This window comes from Lacerta agilis, chromosome 2 (assembly GCF_009819535.1).
Source record: "Lacerta agilis isolate rLacAgi1 chromosome 2, rLacAgi1.pri, whole genome shotgun sequence".
NCBI classification, from domain to species: domain Eukaryota; kingdom Metazoa; phylum Chordata; class Lepidosauria; order Squamata; family Lacertidae; genus Lacerta; species Lacerta agilis.
In genome coordinates, this window is record NC_046313.1 from 18,399,415 (window position 1) to 18,419,545 (window position 20,131).

Consider the following 20,131-nt stretch of genomic DNA (forward strand, 5'->3'; position numbering starts at 1 on the left):
AAATGCGCAAGGGAAAGTGCGCACTCGCGCCCAGCTCGCTGCCTATGGGGCCCCCGGAGTCCCTCCTTTCCTGTTGACTCCGACAGAGCCGCTTCTGGCTGAGCCCGGCCCCTTCCCCTGCCCCTCCGCCGCTCACACTTTCCCCCGTTTCCATCACATGACGAGCAGCTGGGGGGGGGGAGAATGAGCCGAGTTCTGGAGAAGTGACGCGAGAGGCGGAGCCCGCCAGTATAAGACTCCCCGCCGACGCGGCGCTCCGCTCTCACTACTGCCAAGTTGGGAAGCGCGCTCTGCTGTTTGTTGGCTCAACGGCCCTTGGGGACGAGGAAGTCGTTGGACGGTAAGAGAAGCAACACCCCCCACCCCCACCCCCCAAAAAAAACACCCAATGCAAATGACGAGAAGTTTCTCTTTTGCGTGAGGGAGTGGAGCCTTTGCTCTGCGGGCGGGAAGCGCTTTTACGCGGAGAGGGAGAAACGCGGACTTGTGTTGTGAGGGGCCTGAGGTGGCGCCTCAGGGTTACTCCAAAACGGCCTTTTTTGTGATCTTTCCAAAAGTTCGACAACTTTGGGCAAAGCGAATTAAAAAAAAAAATCAACAACTTTGCCCCCCCCCCCCCCAAAACGAAAAAGCTCAAAAACTTTCCTGTCACTGTTTGGAATATGGCAACCCTCCGGGTCTGGAGTTTCCTTCCTCCCCTCGCCACGCCTTGAAGGCTCTTGAAATCTGGCTTTGCCTGGGGAAGAACGGGAAAGGTGTGGTGAGGTTGGGAGAGAGGAGCGTTTGCCCGCCGTGAGCCTTCGACGAACCCAGAAGCTATTTGCGAAGCTTTTTTGCGGCTAAGGAAAAGGGTGGGCTGCACACCGCCTAAAGAAAGGGACCCTTTCCTCTTCCCCTACCCCTCGCCATAACGACGAGTATAGAGTTGGCCTTGTGTGTACTGCTGTTAAGGTTGCCATGTGACTGGCTGAGGGGGAGAAGAACGGGGCGGGCTCCGGGCGGAGGGGTGGGGGACAGCTGCCCCCACCTAAATCAAGTAAAAAAACAAAAATGCTTAACTAAAAGTAGAAGGAGAGTTTTTAATGTCTGGTGTTTAATCGTGTTTTTGATACTCTGTTTTTTGGGAGCCACCCAGAGTGGCTGGGGAAACCCAGCCAGATGGGTGGGGTATAAGTACCTAATAAAAATATTATTATTATGGAAATTGTAGAAAGATTTTTGACGGTTTTTTCTGAGCGCTTGGGGTCAGAAGAAAGCAATTTTAGCTTTCAAATCTGCTAGGCAAAACCAGACAGAGTTTGGTGACAGGTGGGTGACCCCCTCCAATAATAAATCCTTGCTACCTGCTCCCCGCAACATAAATCCTGGCTACGCCCATGGGGTGGAGGGAATTGGGGCAGAGAAAGAACAGGAAGGCCGGGCACAGTCCTACTTCCTTTTAACAGTTTATTTCTAGGCTGATGCACTTGTGAAGGACTTTCCCTCCCTGGAGGGATTTGTGACTACAATGACTGGGATCGTATCCGCTTTCTTCTCCCCTGCACCCATTCAAGGCTGACTCCTCCAAGCTTCCTGCTTTTCTGTGTTTTCCCCACCCAAATTCCCTTGTGTTCATAATCCCCACCACCACCTCCTCCCTGATATGTACCTTCTGTCCAGGTTATGCTGCCCAAGTCTGTTAATTCTGACTTCCTTTTTTTAACTTTGCAGGGACAGATACGCAAAATGGGGGTCGACGGTGGTATGAAATGCGTTAAATTCCTGGTTTTTTTCTTCAACTTCATTTTCTGGGTAAGTTGACTTGGAGGGCCTTGGCGCTTGAAACGGCGAGGAGTAGCAGTTACTTCTTTCCCTACCTAAGAAACAGAACTCCTCAAAACTGGGGGGAAGGTGGTGGTTGTACAACGAAATTTATGTATCTTGACTGCTGGTATTTTCTGTTTGGCAGAGAAGCTGAATAATGGGCTTACAGAGCCTTCACATGACTATTTTAAATTCTGTTCATTTTGTTTTAATGCCTTGACTGTACTCCTTGTAGGGGCTATTTGTTGCCAAAAGTCTCGGGCTTCTGTAAGCACTGGCAATCTTTCCTTCCAAGTTCTGCCAGACTTGACAGGCAGTGTGTCTTGAAGAATCTGGCTTGGCTTCCTTGGTCTGTGTTACATTTTTATCGGGCTTTCCTGTAAATGATATAATCTGAAGCATATCTGAATTACTTGGCTTAGCCTTCTCAAACCAGTAGCTGCTCTGGCTTCCTCTCAAAGACCCTGGGAGTTTAGCTTTAGAGATGCTGATAATCTTTCTAAAGAAACAGCTGGGGGCTTCACTGAGCTTTAGTCTCCCCCCCCCATCTCACTTCTCCAGGATGGTTTGGGAGTCTGATAGACAAAACTGATGTTCCTGTTGATTGAGAAAATAGTAGTGATCTTTTATGTGTTACTCAGGTCTACAGGGACTCATGGTTTCAAGCAAGTAGCTTGCTTCCACACAACTGGAACACCCAGTGATGTGGCAAACCTAACTCCCATCAGCTGCTTGCAGTACTAGGGACTCCCTTTCAGACAACTGTGTTCCATGTGTGTTCAAGAGCAGAGCTAGTATGTGCAAGAAATGTGTGAACAAGGCTGATTTAAGTATTGAATGTGAATGTTCAGGATTGTTTAATCCTCCTCCCCACTTGGGAATAGGAAGTCTGGAAATCACTGTCCAGAAATGCTACTATTTGTCCTTCAAGGGTGCATCCAGCCATTGGCTCCATGAGCCTGGGATGTTTTGCATGCAGGTTGGTGTCAAGGGGCAGTTCAATAAACAAGTACACGGGTTATCATTGGTTATCTGGCACTATCTAGGAGGGGAAGGGGTTAATGGGTTCTTGTCATTCATAGAATCATAGAGTTGGAAGGGACCCAAGGGTCATCTAGTCCAACTCCCTGTAAAAAAAAGTATATGGAATGAAAGGTATGCAACATGTGGTGTGTATTAGAAAATAAAGAATAAACTTTCGTTAAGGATCAGTTCAATCCTACTGCCTCTTAAATAGAGATGTCAGCTCCTGGGGGCCAAGCCCCTTCTGGACCCCTAAATATTTTTGAGGTAGGGCTCCTCAGTGTCCGAAAAGGGCAGTGTGGCTCCTCCTCTTCTTCCTCCTCCTGCTGTCATGGAAGGGAAGGAGGGTCGAAGCAGCCTCCCATTGGTGGTGGTACCAGCAGGAACCGCCCACTTGCCGCATTTGGCTCCGCCCCAGCTCCTCCTGAAGTCATGATGTTGACTCTACATTGCTCCCCCTCCCATTCACCCTCAACAGCTGGCATCTCTGCTCTTAGAGCTGTGTTGGTGAAGGGCTTTGCTTATACCACGCCAGCTGTCATGGCAGTCTAGGACTAGAGGGGGCTGACATATCTACACATAGTGGACAGCAGCTTCTGGTGGTGGATTAAAGCAGACAGGGTTCCTTTGCAATGCCTTCTGTACTCTGGAAGGTGAGGTCAAGGTCCTAATGCACTTTTAATGATGCAGGATGAATCATCCACCCACATGAAATTTGTGGAAACAGCCTTCCTGTTGCTCAACAGCAGTGCGAAGCTCATCTCATTGCTCCTAACAGACACCAGCTATTGTTAACTCTGTGATGAAATTCCTGTGTTGCATGGAGCCAGGGGTAGTCAGCTTGCTGCCTTCCAGATAATTCCCACTTCTCATCAGCCCCAGCCATTATGACCAGTGGTCAGGTCTATTGAACTTATGAACTGCTTCTCACAACAGAATGCCCCAATGCAGTTTAGAAGAATAATTTACTTGGGGTAAAATAAAGTGACAAAAGGAGCTGTAGTCCAGCAACATCTGGAGAGAACCACATTAACTCTCCCCGCCATCAAGGTAGTATGTGAGCCAGGAGAGGATAAACCTAAAAACAGAGGTGGGAACACTTCCAGTAGAATTGGAAGAGGCCTGGCATGGGTGTCAGGAATCATGGACAGAATTTTTTGTGGTGCCCTGTGATGGGTTCAGCATAGAAGGGAAATATTTTTCTCCTCTTTCTCTTGATAGTTTCTCCTGTGTCGCTAGAACAGCCTTTCTCAACCTTGGGTCCCCAGATGCTGTTAGACTGCAACTCCCATCATCCCTAGCTCGCAGGACCAGTGGTCAGGGGTGATGGTAGTAGTAGTTCAACAACAACCAATGTTGAGAGAGGCTTCAGAATGGCAAGTGTGGCACGGGTAGGAGCATCCGCTGAATGGATGAGTGGGGTAAAAAGAGTGAGAATAGATTGGAGGAGAAGATTTGCAGCAGGAGTGGGAAACTCTGGTCCCTTCAGGTGTTGCCGGGCTATAGGAAGAACTCAGCATCTCACTTAGATTATTGTTCCATCAAGGTAAGTATTTTGGCTTGCTTGATGGAACACACACACAGCCCTCTCCTCTCTCTGTGAACTGTTCCAGGTGCTTTCCCAAACCGCCCACCCTGAGCCAGTTTGGGGGGCTGCATAAGGGGAGGAGGAGAAGCCAAATTGCAAAAGCCACAGGGCTTCCATCAATGAGACTCGTTGGTTGAATCCTGCCCTCTAACTGCTATCCAGCTTGACATTGGCCATGGCGGATGAGGCTGACGAGAGTTGGATCACACCTGGAGGACCGCTGGCTTCCCATCCCTGGTTTAGAATCTTGATAAGCAGTTATTTTTGGCGGGTGGCCACTTTTAAGAAGAGTTTGCTTTGGGTTGCAAGGCAAGAACAATTTCAGTTCTGTAGCTATGATGGAAACTGAAGCCTAAGATTACTGGCCTCTTGACCTGATCTCTAGTGCTGTCTGTCTGTCTCTGTGTGTCACGCGATATCATATCACATGAATATAGCTAAACCGAAGGATGCATTCACCCAGCTATATTTGCCTACTTAACTTGCCTTCTTCGATTGACAAAGAAAATGTCCCACAAAGTAGCCAAGCCTTACTGCATAGGATCCTCACCTCTTTTCTCTTTTGCTTCTGGGCAGCAACTGGGCATGGGGGCGGGCACAGCTGCCACCCACTGAAGGGATTGAATTGACTCAAAGGGCTCCCGTTGTTACTCCCTCTAAACGTGGGATCTTTTGGGATTATTCAGTAAACAAGAATGTTTTACATCTGTCTTGTTACACGGGGGCCAAAACCTTCCTTGCCAGGTGCATCCTGTTGCTGCTATCAGGCTAATCACATTAATATCTGTAGTCAAAACAGCAACCCTGATGGGGTGTTATTATGCTGGGAAAAGGAGAACCAACTTTTTAAAAGTCACATGGCTTTAGTGTTGGGAAAAGATTGACTAGCTATGCTCACATTTTCACCTTCCTTTGTGTCACGCTGACCAGGTTCACACATGCTAAGGTGAGCCATGACTTGGCATGAACATGAAAGTCTGTGGGCTCTGGGAGAGTATTGCTCCTCTTTCTTTTTGCTGCTGTGTCACAATGAGCTTAAGCCATGGTTTGGCTTAGCATCTTGCCCAGACCTGGGCTTGTGGTTTAGCTCAACTGAGAAACCATGAGCTGTAACCCATTGTTACATACAACTCGTGGTTAGTCTGGAGAGCACTTAAGTCATGAACCTGAGTTCAGACAACACATTAATTCGAACCACGGCTTAGCTCAGTGTGATACAGCAGCAAAACTTTGACTTGGGCAGAAGTGAAGCAGCTACAGTCTCCTCTCTAGGTGCCCATGCATCTGAGTTCAGCTGTGGTTTGGCTAAGTGTGATGTGCAAACCAAGCCAGTGTTTGTTTTGCCAGTCATAAAGATGGGCGAGTTAGCAACATGTTTGACTTCCCTGTTAAAGTGATCAGAATGATAAATGCAGCCTCTGCGAATGGAGAAGGGGTGGTGGTTACATGTAACTCTGCTGAAGATAAAGGATCTAGAATCCAAGCTCCATGCTGGACCCTAGAATCTGAAATAATGTGTTCAGTTGTTCCTAGTATACACACCAAAACTTGAATTTCAAAACCCCCATGTTGTAAGAATATTAAGGTCTTTTATATATATAATAAATGTTCATAAGTGTTCCAAGCAAACAAGGCCACATGTCTGAGGCAGACAGTCCTGACCCCATTTTGACTCTCAAAACTGACCAAATGGTTACCAAATGTTTCTCTGCAAGGAGGGAGGGGGTGAGGGAACTTCCCAATTGCCCAGGAATTAAAAGAGATTACCATCTCAAAGGAATGGCCAGGCTACTGAGAAAAGGCAATCAGATAAGGCATTATCACAAACTGGCAGACAGAAGGTAAACAAGGGCACTCAGATTTCTCTTGAAATTTGTTGGAAACCGCCTTTTTGTGTGATGTAGGTGTGATGTATCTGGGGGGTAGGCTTTGGGCTGCACCTCTTCTGTGATGTATGGATGTTGCTTCTGGGGGGTGGGGCTGGACTCCGAGGGGGATTTTTTGAAATGTCTTTTTAAGGACAAAACAAAATATAAAATCAAAAAATCATTCCAGTAGCACCTTAGAGACCAACTAAGTTTGTTCTTGGTATGAGCTTTTGTGTGCATGCACACTTCTTCAGATACACTGAAACAGAAGTCACTAGGCAGCCCTTTGTTTGAGGTTCTTCCCTGCTCACCTGTGTGTGAGGAAGGTACCCTGTTGCAACAGAACAATAAAGATCGAGCTTACTAGCTGCTTTGCTTCTAATTATTCTCTGGTTGGCCTCTGTTTTTTACTCCTACCGATGGAGAACCTGCAAAGGACTTTACAAGGGCTCTTGTGTACCCCATAAGGGAATAAGGGCAGATTTTTGCTTATAACACCCATTAATTCTAAGTTCTAAATGCGTATTTCCATTAGTCTTAGGCAGTATATCTTGTGGCTCATCTTTTCCACCAAGTTTTTCAGACTCCGAATGCCATGCTTCGAAAAATATAAAGTATACATACAAACAAACTCCAAACTCTTATTATATTTTACGTCGTTCGAAATGTTATGTGATTAGTATTCATTAGGATTCCACTATTCAACTAGAGCTGAAAGAACCGTGCTTTTCTCAAGTTTTCTGTTTTGCATGTAGAAACCATATGAAAATACAGGCTGTTGCCAGTTTAAATAAAGTGTGTGTGGGCTTGCTATTGTTAGGATGCCGCTTGGTGCGATCTGTGTTACGATACAAGCCAGGAAGTGGCAGAAACTGTGGCTTTGCCCTGCTTGGGTAATGGAACAGCAGTGTGAAGCATTTCCTGGGTTCGGAGTTGGGGACCTTCTGTATGTGCTTCTTTTATAGGCACCTCTCTCATATTTGGCCTAGCTGCTGCTGCGCCTTAAACCCCAAAGCAGTCAAGATTGTTTTACACATGTCTCCTCTCTTCAATGGGAGAAGTGTAGCTATTTTAGCTGTGATAGCCAGCTCAGCTAAGAGTCCTGGGGAACTTTAAGGATTAACCACCTCACTGTGTCATTATGTCTTGTTCGGTAGAGCCTTGTTTACCACACCAAGAAGTCTTATCCTCAGGCTATTTATTTTGTTAAGCAATCACATTTCTATCCCTTCAAGGAGCTCAGGCAATGTCTGTGGTTCTCCCTTCGTTTTACCCTGTTACAAGTCATCCATCCATCCCATACTTTTAAATGCATTTCAACGTCGCTTTACAAATTGCGAAATGTCTGGGGTTTTTAAAAAAGTATATTTGTTGCACTAGGGCGACAGAGCACTTAAATATCCCAGCATGCACTTCAGTCCCTCTCACAAAGCAGTGAAAGTCTGGAGGGATCCTATATGTTTAAGTTTATTCATCTCACCTTACCAGTTCTTCAATGAAAAGTGGGTCACACCCACCTTGATTGGGTCTCATTTACACCTGTCTCTGTACACCTGATCTCCGAATTGCTGGACTTTCTGCCCTAATTTTTGTAAACATTTCTTCCTCTGTGTGTGAGTGAGAGAGATGAATATAACTCACCAGTTCAGGACAACTCTTCATGTATCTGGCATAGTAGGCTGCAAACCACAAAAGCCTATTTCAAGATACCACAAGACCTTGCTTTCTTCCAGTTACCAATGTGAGAAATGGAGGGAACTGACTTGGCATTGCATGTTATAAAAAACAATTATGCTTGGAGTTAGCATATGGCTCAGGAAGGATGAGGTGGGGAAATGTGTGTTTGGACTAGGACTACTTGCAGAAATTGGCTCAGACTGGATTTTTGTTGTTGTTGCGGGTGTTGTTGGCCTATGGTGTGCTTAGCTGCCCTTCCCGTTTCCACTTCCTGTGCCTTGGGAAACCATGCTTTCCCCAGAAAATATTAACCCAAGTCGGCATACGATCAGTGGAGCTGATGGGCTGGTTTGCTTTGGTCTAATGTAAACAGCAGCCAGTTGTCCCCTTGACTCTGCTGGAAGAGACTTATGGAGGAACAAAGATATTAGCCTGGAGGGTGTGTCCTGGGGGCAGAAAGCCAGTACTGTAATTCCCGCTTTCTGTGATGACTGCTGCTCCAGAAAAGGTTTCCGGCATAAAATGCCCTATTGTTGCATCCAGGCGACATCTTCTGTAACATGAACAGGAAAAGGTGTAAAAAATTCCTTCCAGTAGCACCTTAGAGACCAACTGAGTTTGTTCTTGGTATGAGCTTTCTTGTGCATGCACACTTCTTCAGATCCGCTTCAGTGTATCTGAAGAAGTGTGCATGCACACGAAAGCTCATACCAAGAACAAACTCAGTTGGTCTCTAAGGTGCTACTGGAAGGAATTTTTTATTTTATTTTATTTTGACTATGGCAGACCAACACGGCTACCTACCTGTAACAGGAAAAGGTGTGACAGGAGATAGCAACTAATGAGACTGCTTAGTCTTAGCGTAACCCTTCCTGATTTTGTGAACAACTGCTGTACTGCCTGCATTGTGGCCTGTTTGCAGCAGCACATTGGGTGGGATTTTGCACAGGAATCATGTGGAGGTTATACAGCTGCAGAGAGCAAGTGAAGTCGGAGGAGGGATTTCTGGAGACACCCTAAAGTTTATTCTCACACACGGGGTGGGGGGGGGCAGGAAACTCACAAAAAGCTTTTGAACCATGTGCACCCCTCACGCCTGTTGCAATGAGGCAAATAATAAAAGCCAATTTCTTTTGACATTGGCTGTTTGTCTTCAGGAAGGAAAGGGGGAAATTGCATGTGTGGCTGAACCACTCCTGCAAGACAAACGGGCATCGCCCTGTTTCTAGCGCCTCCCAACAGTTTCTACGTTCTCTGGTGCTCTCTTGTGAACGCCCCTCCATCCATCCACCCACATACCCACCTCAGATCAGAGTTAGCCAGTCTTTGCCCTCATATTGAGCCAGTGGGAATATCCACAACTTGCCACCAGAGTTTTCCCCTGGCAAGTGATGGTGGTAATGGATCTCTGCTGATCTGCCCGCAAGTTCAAAGCTTGCTGTGGGTAATCTGGAAACTGGGCTTGGGCATCTTTGCCTTAGGTGGATCCACCCTGCTGTGATAGGGCAAGGTAAATATCAGCTCCAGGAAACACAGCACCTATTTGGGAACTGGGTGGGAATTTGTCCCTACAGCTGTGCTGACTCAGTCCTGAGCTGGGTGCCTTCATCTGATCTTGCTTATAATGGTCTCCGTTTACTCTGACTCTCTTGGTACCTCTCCATACCCCTCCCTGATAAATAACTGACCTGTTAAGACTGTCTTGCTACAGTTGTCATTCTTCTGTTTTGGTCTCTCTTTCTCATATACAGTGGACGCTCAGGTTGTGAACGTGATCCGTGCAGGAGGCGTGTTTGCAACCCGCAGTGTCCGTAACCCACAGCGCCGCATCTGCGCATGTGCAAAGTGTGATTTAGAGCTTCTGTGCATGCACAAGCGCTGAAACCTGGAAGTAATCCATTCAGTGCGCAACCCAAAAACGCGCAACCCGAGGTATGACTGTATGTGACCTGCTGCCAAGTCTGCAGTAACTTGTGGGTGGCAATTTGATGCTACTGCACATGGTACCAGTGCCAAAGTGCCATGTATACCCTGCCATTTTTAAACTGATAGATTTTACTGAGTTTTCAAAAGTTTCACATAAACATTCCAATACATAATAGGTTTTTCTTTCGTTTGGTTGACTTCCCATCCCATTTTCCATGGTGTGTTTCTTTAATTTCTCCCCCTTGCTGCACACCCTGTCTTCTCTCTCTTATATCATAACAATAATACAATAATCTCCAATTCCTTCTGTTGCTCATAGTTCACGTCCTGCTCACGAATTCAACATGCCAGCATATTTCTTTACGTACCCCCAAAAAGGCTTCTGTTCTTCCATAAAACAATTCCCCATAGTCCATCACTTTACTTATCCATTCTTATTTGGTGGGAACTTCTCCGTCTTTCCATTTTTATGCATAAAGAATCCTAGCTGCTGTCATTACATACATAAACAACTTAATCGTCTTTTATTGAACTTCTGTCCCTATACTGTAATCCCTACCCTGTCTTTTTTTTTTAAAACAAACAAACAAACAGCAGCTTTAGTTTCCTCTGGACTGTTAATTATGGTGACCCTATTATCATAACAGTACCCTGCTAGTATATCTTTCAATTAAAAGAGCAAGCAAGCAGGGCATTTATAAAAAGCATGTGACCAGGCCCAAACTGCATCCAGTTGCAACATACCAATGTTCTGCGTCCTTTCTCATTCCTCCATATTCACAGACCCTGAGAGTAAATGTCACTTAATGAATTATCTTTTTTAAAAGAAAGAAAATGGCTTGGTCATGAAAGCCACAAGGATAGGGTATTGCAGAATAAGTGTACACAGCATCTGGGGTGGAGAAGCCTTTTATAATCAGTCGGTTTTGATTAGGGGAAGGCAGACTGTGAGCTTTGTTGTGGAAATGGAGGTGTTTTTAAGAAAACAAATGTGTCACTTTTACCTGTGAATGTTGGGAAGGTATGCCTTCAATAGTATTAAAACTCTAGGACAGGCTTCCTCAACCTGGGCCCTCCAGATGTTTTGAGACTACAATTCCCATAATCCCTGACCACTGCTCCTGCTAGCTAGGGATCATGGCAGTTGTAGGCCAAAAACACCTGGAGGGCCGAGGTTGAGGAAGCCTGATCTAGGAGCTGGATTCACCCTCGTTCCAGACCCCTATTCAGTATTAAGGGCCTACATGCTTAGAACCATGTGAGGCAGGGATAGGAAACTTGTAATGCCCTCCAGATGTTACACTCCACCTGTGATCACTGGCCATGCTGGCTGGCACTGGTGGGTATTGGAGTCCAACAACATCTGGAGGGCTGCAGGTTCCCCATCCCCTTCTGTCATAGTCCCAGGAGCCTGGGCCTGCAAAACCCCCACCCCACCACCATGCCTTTGAGCCCCATTTATGTGCTTGGGGAGACCTGCTCTTTCTTGTCTCCCTGCTGAGTTTAGAACTTCAGGCACACAGGCTTCTAAACTGTGTGGGGAGCAGAGAACAGCAGATTTCCTGCTGCAGACCTTCACCCTCCGAATACATGGCAGATGGTGGGACAAGACAATGAGGATGCCGTACGAGTCCTTTAACACCTGATAGCACTTTCCACCCCTTCTAACCCAGATGCCTTGATGCTAGCAGAAACACTTGGTGGAACCTGCATTTAAACATGGATGCAGGGTTCGAAATTAGCAGGGCAAATTTCGCGCCTAAAGATTCTCCATTTGTGAACGCCTAAAAAAAAGTGTCTGCCATTTTTTTGCGCCTAGCTGACACTCAAGGATTACTGAAATGTATGTGCTTTGAAGCCTCAAAGTGTATGTTAAGGAAAGACAATATGTTAAGGAGTTTAACAATAAACAGTAGAGTGTTTTGAATACTAAAGTATGGTATTCCCCCCCCCAGACACCAAATTAAACAGTATTAAGTTTTAACAGTGTATGTTAAAAATGTCATATTAACAATGTGTCACTTATATGAACTGCGTATTGGTTTAGGGTTATCAAAATAAAGTGTTAACGACCATACCCCCTAAATGGCGACTAGACATTCTGTTTTGGCGCCCCACAACCCGGGTCCCAGGAGCCATTTGGCTCCTAGCTTTTCTATCCCAGTTTCTAACACTGCATGGATGGTGTATTTAAGCCCAGCTTCAGTTGTTAACAGACTGTTACCCCCTTGTTCTTTATTATGAAGCTTTGCTGAAGTGTTGTCTTGGCGTCTTCCTTTTTATTTGAAACCACGATGCACGCCTTAAGGTCAAATCAACGGTGTTTTCACACTGCAGAGTAGCTGGCAATGCAAGTTTTACTTCAAAATGAAAAGCAAATGTTAACTCTGTTCTAGTTTCTTGTAATAAACAATACCTGTAAAGTTTTTTTGTACTTTGATTTCATTATATGTGTTGGAAGCTGCCCAGGGTTGCTGGGGCAACCCAGCCGGATGGGCAGGTTATAAAATATAAATAAAATAAGCAGAATAAATAATAAAATTATGATTAGTTGTTATTCCTTTCCCCTCGCCTCCCCCCTTTTGGCGTAATTGTGAATCTTGATGCAATACTGTATTCTGCCCGACTCCAGTGGTGCAGTTCTTCTGTTGGTTATGTGTGGACAATTCCGCCACTAATGCTTGGTTTCTCTTCCACACAGCTCTGTGGCATTGCTCTGATCGCCTTGGGCATTTTTGTACAGCTTGAACTCAAACACACCCTGAAGATGACCAGCGCCTCTGCTTCAGGCCCTCCCATTGTCATCCTGGTTGTTGGAGTTATCGTCTTCTTCATCTCCTTCTTTGGCTGCTGCGGAGCATTAAAGGAGAACTACTGCATGGTCACCACGGTGAGGAGAATGAAGGGGAGCCCAGGCATTGGAATCGCAGGATGGGAAGCTGAACTCTTAGATCTGAGTGGCTGGAGGGAGCTAATATAGCATAGTAGCCGGGACTGCAGCCTCTAAAGTTCCATCTAATCCAGGCACCCGAGCCTTTGGCACCCCACCCCACCCTTTCTAGAGCTTGAGAAATGGAAGGCAGTAATGATAGCGAATAAACCAGGCATAGGCAACCTTCAGCCCTCCAGATGTTTTGGACTACATTTCCCATCATCTCTGACCACTGGTCCTGTTAGCTAGGGATCATGGGAGTTGTAGGCCAAAACTTCTGGAGGGCCGAAGGTTGCCTATGCCTGGAATAAACCATGCTTGCCAAGTACATAAGTTACACTTCATCTTACTGCTAACCTTGCCCTGCTACAGGTCTCAAAACCATCTTGCCCAGGGGTAGTCAATATGTTGCTCTCCAGATGTTGTGCTATGGCTGCCATCATCATGATAACGGTTTCATAATTTTTGACATGGCAATATATCACTAAACATTGGGGGGGGGGCATGCACACGCTATGCAAAAATCACAAAGCAGGAAAAACAATGAAGCCAGCCAAGGCCTCTACAGACTCCATCCTTATTTCAGATATTGTGATACTTCAATATATTGCAATGTTTAGCTGGTGATCTATCACTATGTTTTGACAAACAGCTATCGCTCAGACTTAGCCTCAGTAAGCATGGCCGATGGCTGATCAGGGACACTGGGAGTTGGGGGGGGGCACCACGTTGGCAACTACTGTTCTAGCCTGTTGTCATCGTTTCCCATTTTGAATATTGGAAGTCAGGATGGGGCAAATCACTGGCTTCACAGAACAAATTTGATAGGCTTTGAATATGAATGGGTTCTGTCTCCTCTGGCTGGCTAGGCCACTGGCTGGCTAGACAACAGGGCAGGAGAGTTATTTAGGCAAAGCTCTCCTTTTCATATACGCAGACACGGTTGGCACTGTGGTCTAAACCACAGAGCCTAGGGCTTGCCAATTGGAAGGTCGGCAGTTCGAATCCCTGCGACGGGGTGAGCTCCCGTTGCTTGGTCCCAGCTCCTGCCCATCTAGCAGTTTGAAAGCACGTCAAGTGCAAGTAGATAAATAGGTACCGCTCCGGCGGGAAGGTAAACAGCGTTTCTGTGCGCTGCTCTGGTTCGCCAAAAGCGGCTTAGTCATGCTGGTCACATGACCCGGAAACTGTCTGTGGACAAACACCGGCTCCTTCAGCCTATAGAGCGTGATGAGGGCCGCAACCCCAGAGTCGTCCGCGACTGGACCTAACGGTCAGGGGTACCTTTACCTTTACCTCCTTTTCAGAGGTAGGGCTGCTTCTTAAGTGGACACAGTCTTTGGTGTCAGAAGGTGAGATTCATATGAATAAGGGTGTGGATGGACCATTTTCTCTTGCCGCTAAGCCCAAAATGAAGGATGGCAGTGAGTTTGGGATCAACAAGCACTCCATAGATATTATTAACAACTGCATTTCCTTCAATAGTTTGCTGTGCTGCTGACACTGATCTTCCTGGTGGAGATTGCAGCTGCCATTGCTGGCTACATCTACAAAGATGAGGTAAGAGGTGCCTTTGGGTCCCGTGGTTGTGGGTAAAGGGTGGTTCTGCTGATATCTCCAGATGTTTGCTGAAACCCCCTGGAGCAGGGGTAGCCAACATGGGGATCTTCACAGGTTCTTTTTTAAAACATTTTTTTCTTCCATATTTTTTATTGATTTCAGAGGTTTTGCAAATTTACTTAAATTTCAATATGTTTTACTTAAAATTTTGTCTTTTTAAATTTTTTATTCAGTTTTCTGTTTTACAAGTTAGAATATTTATTTAGACATTAAAATATCAATAACTTCCCTTCTCTTTCCATGGTTCGTAAACCCCTGCATGTTTTATATAAACTAAACCATTCAGTGCAGTATTTCATTATTACTTCCATCAAAACTTATTTACACTGTTGAATTTATCTTAACATTGCCAGCGTTTTCAAGTGTACATAATTTCCCCCATATAGTCAATAAACATTTTCCAATCTTCTTTAAATGTATGTTCTTCTTGTTCTCTTATTCTATATGTTAGATCCGTAAACTGCGCATATACAATCAGTTTAAGTTGCCATTCTTCTTTGGTTGGGACCTCGCTCGTTTTGCATTTTGGGGCTAACGAAACACAGTTCGTTGTAGTAGCATACATAAATAACCTTTTTTTAAAATAAAATTTTTGACTTCCCACCATTACCTCCATGATGTTTTTATTCCCACCCTTTATCTACTGCTTTATATAACATATTTTTGTCTGATACAATTATCCTTTATTTCACTTATAATTGTTTTCATTCCGCTGCTTGTAATTCAAACCCTGTCCACGTTTTAATTTGACTGTAGCAGTTCTTCAGAGGGTCTCCACTCTTCTGTAAATAGTTCGGCTCTTTGACCTGCTATTCTTGGCTGTCAATTTCACAATTTCCACATAGTCCATTAAACTTTTGAAATCATTCCTCTTTGGTTAGTACCTCTGCTCCTTTCCGTTTCTGCGCGTACAGGATTCTGGCTGCTTTTGCTGTTGCGTACAGTTGAACCAACTTTTTTGGGACCTCCGTCCCTATTATCCCTTGGTGGAAAAGCTTCGGGGCTTTTGGGAATAACCAATTTGATTTTTTTTTTAATTGGCCCTCCTGGATGAGGTTGATGAGAATTGGGAGTCCCAACAACGACTAGAGGTTGTATGTTGGCCACACCTGCCCTAGAGAGTGTTAGGCAGAGGGAATATCTAAAGAGAAACTCCTTTTTTAATCACTGGATTGACCCTGAGATTGAAGACCATCACTAGAGAATTCATCCAGAAGTTCCTCATGTTCTCACAAGGGGAAGAACGTCCTCAGGCATGCTTAATTTACCCATGTTTTTTGGTCTTTGCTAAATCTTAAGGAGGCTTAGTCACCCCCATCAGATGTCCTTTTTAATTCTTCCCTTTCCTTTTCTGCTTGCTTCCTCTTCCAGATCAAAACAGTGATTGACAAAGAAATCCGGGCAGAAATAGCAGTCTACAAAAAGGATGGAGACGTTACCAAGTTTTTGGATGAGTTGCAGCAGAAGGTGAATGTAACACAGAAGCCCTGCTTCCTAGATCTAATTGTTGGGGAGGCAATGCTGGCAGGGGACCGTCCTTGTTTTCTGATGGCAACTTCTGCTAAGAGCTGGGAACAAAACCCCACCCATAATTTGAAGGGTAGCTTTGAACATTTACAAAGGCCAAGCTGTACCCAATGAGATTCTTCACTTCTCGGCAGATCCCCATGTCATATCACAGACTCCTTCTGAAAGTGCCCTCAGTATTATAATAGTTTTGCCAAGTAAAGCTGTATTGGAGATGTGGATTTGTCGGTACATTAGATCCTCCCATTTTAAAAATGGCATTGCTGCGTTAATACCCCACCTTTCCTCTTTAAAGACAGTAAGTCAACCACTGAAAGGTTGAATCAGTGCTGGGGTGGAATCAGTGGTCGTGGTGCATGTTGGTGCCAGTGACATGGGGAAATAAATGGAAGGTCCTGGAAGCAAAATCTTAAGTTGCTAGGTAGGTTGTAGAAAGCCCAGGGCCTTCAAGGTAGATTCCTCTGAAATGCTGCTTGTTCCACACAAGAGATTGCTTTCTGAAACCTTTGTCTACACAAACAAGCAAGTACAACCAGGCAGAAATGGCCCAGTTTCTTTTGGGGTGACAATAACAGCTTTGTAACACTGCAAAATAACAATGAAAAGGGAGTTAGATTAAATCACTATACATTAGTGATTCAGGGGTTTAATTTGAAATCAAGCTGGATTTGTTATCTCTGGTAACCTCTCTGTTAATGTTGGCTGTATGATCTGTATTGTTTTATTGGTACCGTTGCTGCAAATTTGTTATGGCCTTTGGCTAAAACAATAAACTTAGTGATTGGTATATGTAAATGGACAATTGCCAACAAAGACCAATAGAAGTCACATTTGAAATAAAAAAAAGAAACTTCCCGAAAATGAGGGGTTTAGTAAAACGAAAGTGAAAGGGAACCTGGTGGAGATAGTTGTTCTTCAACAGTATGCTATTTTCATGGTTGACAAACTACATAATTGATATAGAGTATGGGCGCAAAGCAGAATGGACGACCAGAAGAAATTAGACTCTATCGAGACAAATGACAGCGCAGGCCCCTGTACCGGTTTTTGACGAATTTGAAGCTGCCATCGGTGCAGATGAGATGGCGAAGTAACAAAGAAATGTTTTAGAAAAGGGCAACCAAAATTATCAAGGCAGTGGCGCAATTCACCTACGGTGAATGGTTATGACATGTGGTGCTTTTCAGTTTTGAGAAAAGGCAACTAAGGAGGGGGCATGTAAACGTTGATGCCTGGTGTGGAGAAAGAGAATGGAGAAGCTTTTCTGTCTCATAACATGAGAACTCAAGAGACATCCAGTGGAGCTGATCATTGGAATATTCATGCTGGACAAAAAAATATATATTGCGTGCCTCTGAATATCAGTTTTTGGGAATCACAAGTGGGAAGAGAGTGCTTTCTTGCTTCCTATGGGTATCTGATTGGCTGCAGTGATAGTAGTAGGCTGTTGAACTATAATGGGTCTTTGGCTTGATCCAGGAAGGCTCTTATTATGTCCTTAAATGCTGTTGGACTTGAACCTGGGTTCAGTGATTCAACGGGTAGTTTTGTGCAGATCACTACAGTTGCCCTCTGTTCCCTATTTGCAAAATGGGAGTGATGATAATGGTTTACCATGCAGAATACTTGGGTATGTCAAGGAAATGTTCTCAGTTCTGGGGGTTAACAATCCCTGTTCACTTGGAAGATACTAATCTCTCCCCCCCCCCAATACTTCTCCAATTGTAGTATAACTGTTGTGGAGCCTTCAATTACACAGATTGGTTTAACGGAACGACGCCCTCAAATATACCTCCATCATGCTGCAAACACAATGACACCGATTGCGAAAAGAATCCAACCACAGACAAAATCAACCAGGAGGTATGGATGGATGAGTGCTGGGAAAGGAGAGCTTTGTTCCTAGCATGAGGGTTCTGGCAGATGCTCTAAAACCTTGTTCCCTCTCTCTCCCTACAGGGCTGTGTGGTAAAAATAGAAGCCTGGTTGAGAAAACACATCATAATTGTGGCTGGAGTGGCATTGGGCATTGCTTTCTTTGAGGTACCAAGAATTATAATAGATTATGGGGAACTGTGGGTGGGTTGGGTGCGCATGCACGGATATCTGCGCCATGATGTTGGTTCGCTGGGGAAACTAGTAACTACAGACCTGTCTGTATTCGGTGCTTTTATTTATTTTATTTTTTAAATTGACATTAACATCTGAATCTTTCAACCTGGATAAGTGATCTGGGTTGTACATTTTCATCATCCAGGATTTTAGTATCTTTAGTTAGCAGCAATGGAATCTGCAGGACTCTGAAACCCAACTTTTGGCTTCTGGGCAAGCCTGCTTGTTGAGACTTCACAAAGCATTTGTCCAAAGTTTTGTTCACAATCTTAAAAGGTTTAGAAACTGCTCCCCCGGACATCCGAACAAAAGGAGAAGATACTTGAACTTGGCACCATAGATCCATGCAGAACTTACGATTCAGTAATCCAATGTGCAGTACAGTCCCATCTATACTGCTGACTAGCAGACCGGTGTGTAGTGTTAAGCTGCGAAGTAACGCTGTTGGTGTTCTGCAGAGCTCTTCCATGCCACTTTGCTCCAGCTCAGAATACTCCCCCAGCTTGTCAAGTCTATACTGTGGGGCGGTAGAAATGTGTTGGCCCATGTTTGATGCACTAAAGCAAATTGCAAGCACTGGAGAGATACCGCTACTGCTTGCTGCCATTACAACCGTGGTGGATTGTGCCCTTCATTTGGCAGTCTAGTGGCAGAGCTCAGGGCATGGGGATTGTTACGGGGAAATGGGCTACCTTTTCCTGCCAGACATTCCTGCTGCACTGAGTGAACAAAAGTAGCTTCTGAGCTATATAACCGGTTCCTGTGGCATGTGCATACCGAAGGAGGCCGTTGCAGGCTTGAGCTGTTTGGACTGTAGAGGGATTACCTTGCTGCCAGTTCCCCTTGCCTCCAAAGTTATGACTGCCTAAACAATCACCTGAAGTGGAGACTTAAAAGGACTGCAGCTCAGTAGGAGAGTATCTGCTTTGCATGCGGAAAGTAAGCAAATAACGGCTCCGCATGTAAAAGTTAAGCAAATTTGGTGGTACATTTCAAAGAGCTGAGCAGGAGAAATTTCTTGCACACACGCACCCTCTGAAATGATGGGCGAAGTGGTTGCATGGCCTCTATTCCTTGTAGGGTCACTGTGTAGTGAAACATTCACTTAACTTGCAGATTATACCTTGCAGCTGATACAAAATTTCTTGTAACTTCTTTCCTCAGCTCCTGGGCATCATTTTTGCTTGTTGTCTCATGAAAGGAATCCGCAGTGGCTATGAGGTTATGTAGCCGCATCTCATCTTATCACATCTGGTTACTGCAACAGCAATCACAGAACCCCTGGGATATTTCTGTCTCCTTTTCTGGGGTTGCAACTGACCATTATATATGCCTGTAGAACAGGCGCTGGGTGAATGTCTCCTCTTCTGTTGCCTTTCTTGAACACATATACTGCCCTCCCAAGGATTCACATGTTGCCTTATCTCCCTCCCCCACAATCCCCTAATGGGATGTTTCCCTCTTGTGTGCCTAATTCGACACTCCATTCCTACTTCAAAAGTTGCATTAGCTTTCATGCTATGCTTCACGGTCTAGTGGGCATCTTGTGATACACGACTGCTATAGTATTCCAGCAAATTTTCTTAGTCCCTTTCATAGGCCTGAGCAAGGACCTTTGAACTTTTGCTTCTCCCAGATTGAATCTTCAAGACTTCTAGACCTGCAGCATTTCCCCCGACACCTCACCTAATATGTAGACTGCTATATACTTTAGGATGCTCCTTTTTTCCCCCTTGGAAAGACGGTCTGTTTAATCAAGTGAGCATAGTTGTTTTGGAAACCACGATGGGATGGAAAATTGTGGGGATTTTTTTTTTTTTTAAGCCAGTAATTCACTATTTCGAAAATAAAGACATTGTTTCTCCCATGTGTTCAGGCTTATTTATGTGCTATCTCCATCCTGATTTTGCATTTGTCCGCATTGTAGACATGTGGCAAGCTTCAAAAAGAAATTTCCTTGCATTTGTAATTACGTATTTAAATCTTCCTGGTGCCTCTTTGATTTCTCTGGAAGCCAAATCACTCTATAACCTTAGAATTCTATCACTTCCTTAC

The 20,131-nt window shown here is 44.9% G+C and overlaps 1 protein-coding gene across 1 annotated transcript; it reads left to right on the plus strand.

Moving 5' to 3' along the window:
- Positions 1-218: 218 nt before the first annotated feature.
- Positions 219-19,763, plus strand: CD63 (CD63 molecule). Its single transcript, XM_033138775.1, has 8 exons — positions 219-340; positions 1,711-1,791; positions 12,587-12,775; positions 14,303-14,377; positions 15,809-15,904; positions 17,693-17,827; positions 17,924-18,007; positions 19,241-19,763. The coding sequence occupies exons 2-8, from the start codon at positions 1,726-1,728 to the stop codon at positions 19,304-19,306; spliced, it is 711 nt and encodes a 236-aa protein (XP_032994666.1). The 5' UTR covers positions 219-340; positions 1,711-1,725; the 3' UTR covers positions 19,307-19,763.
- Positions 19,764-20,131: the final 368 nt, after the last annotated feature.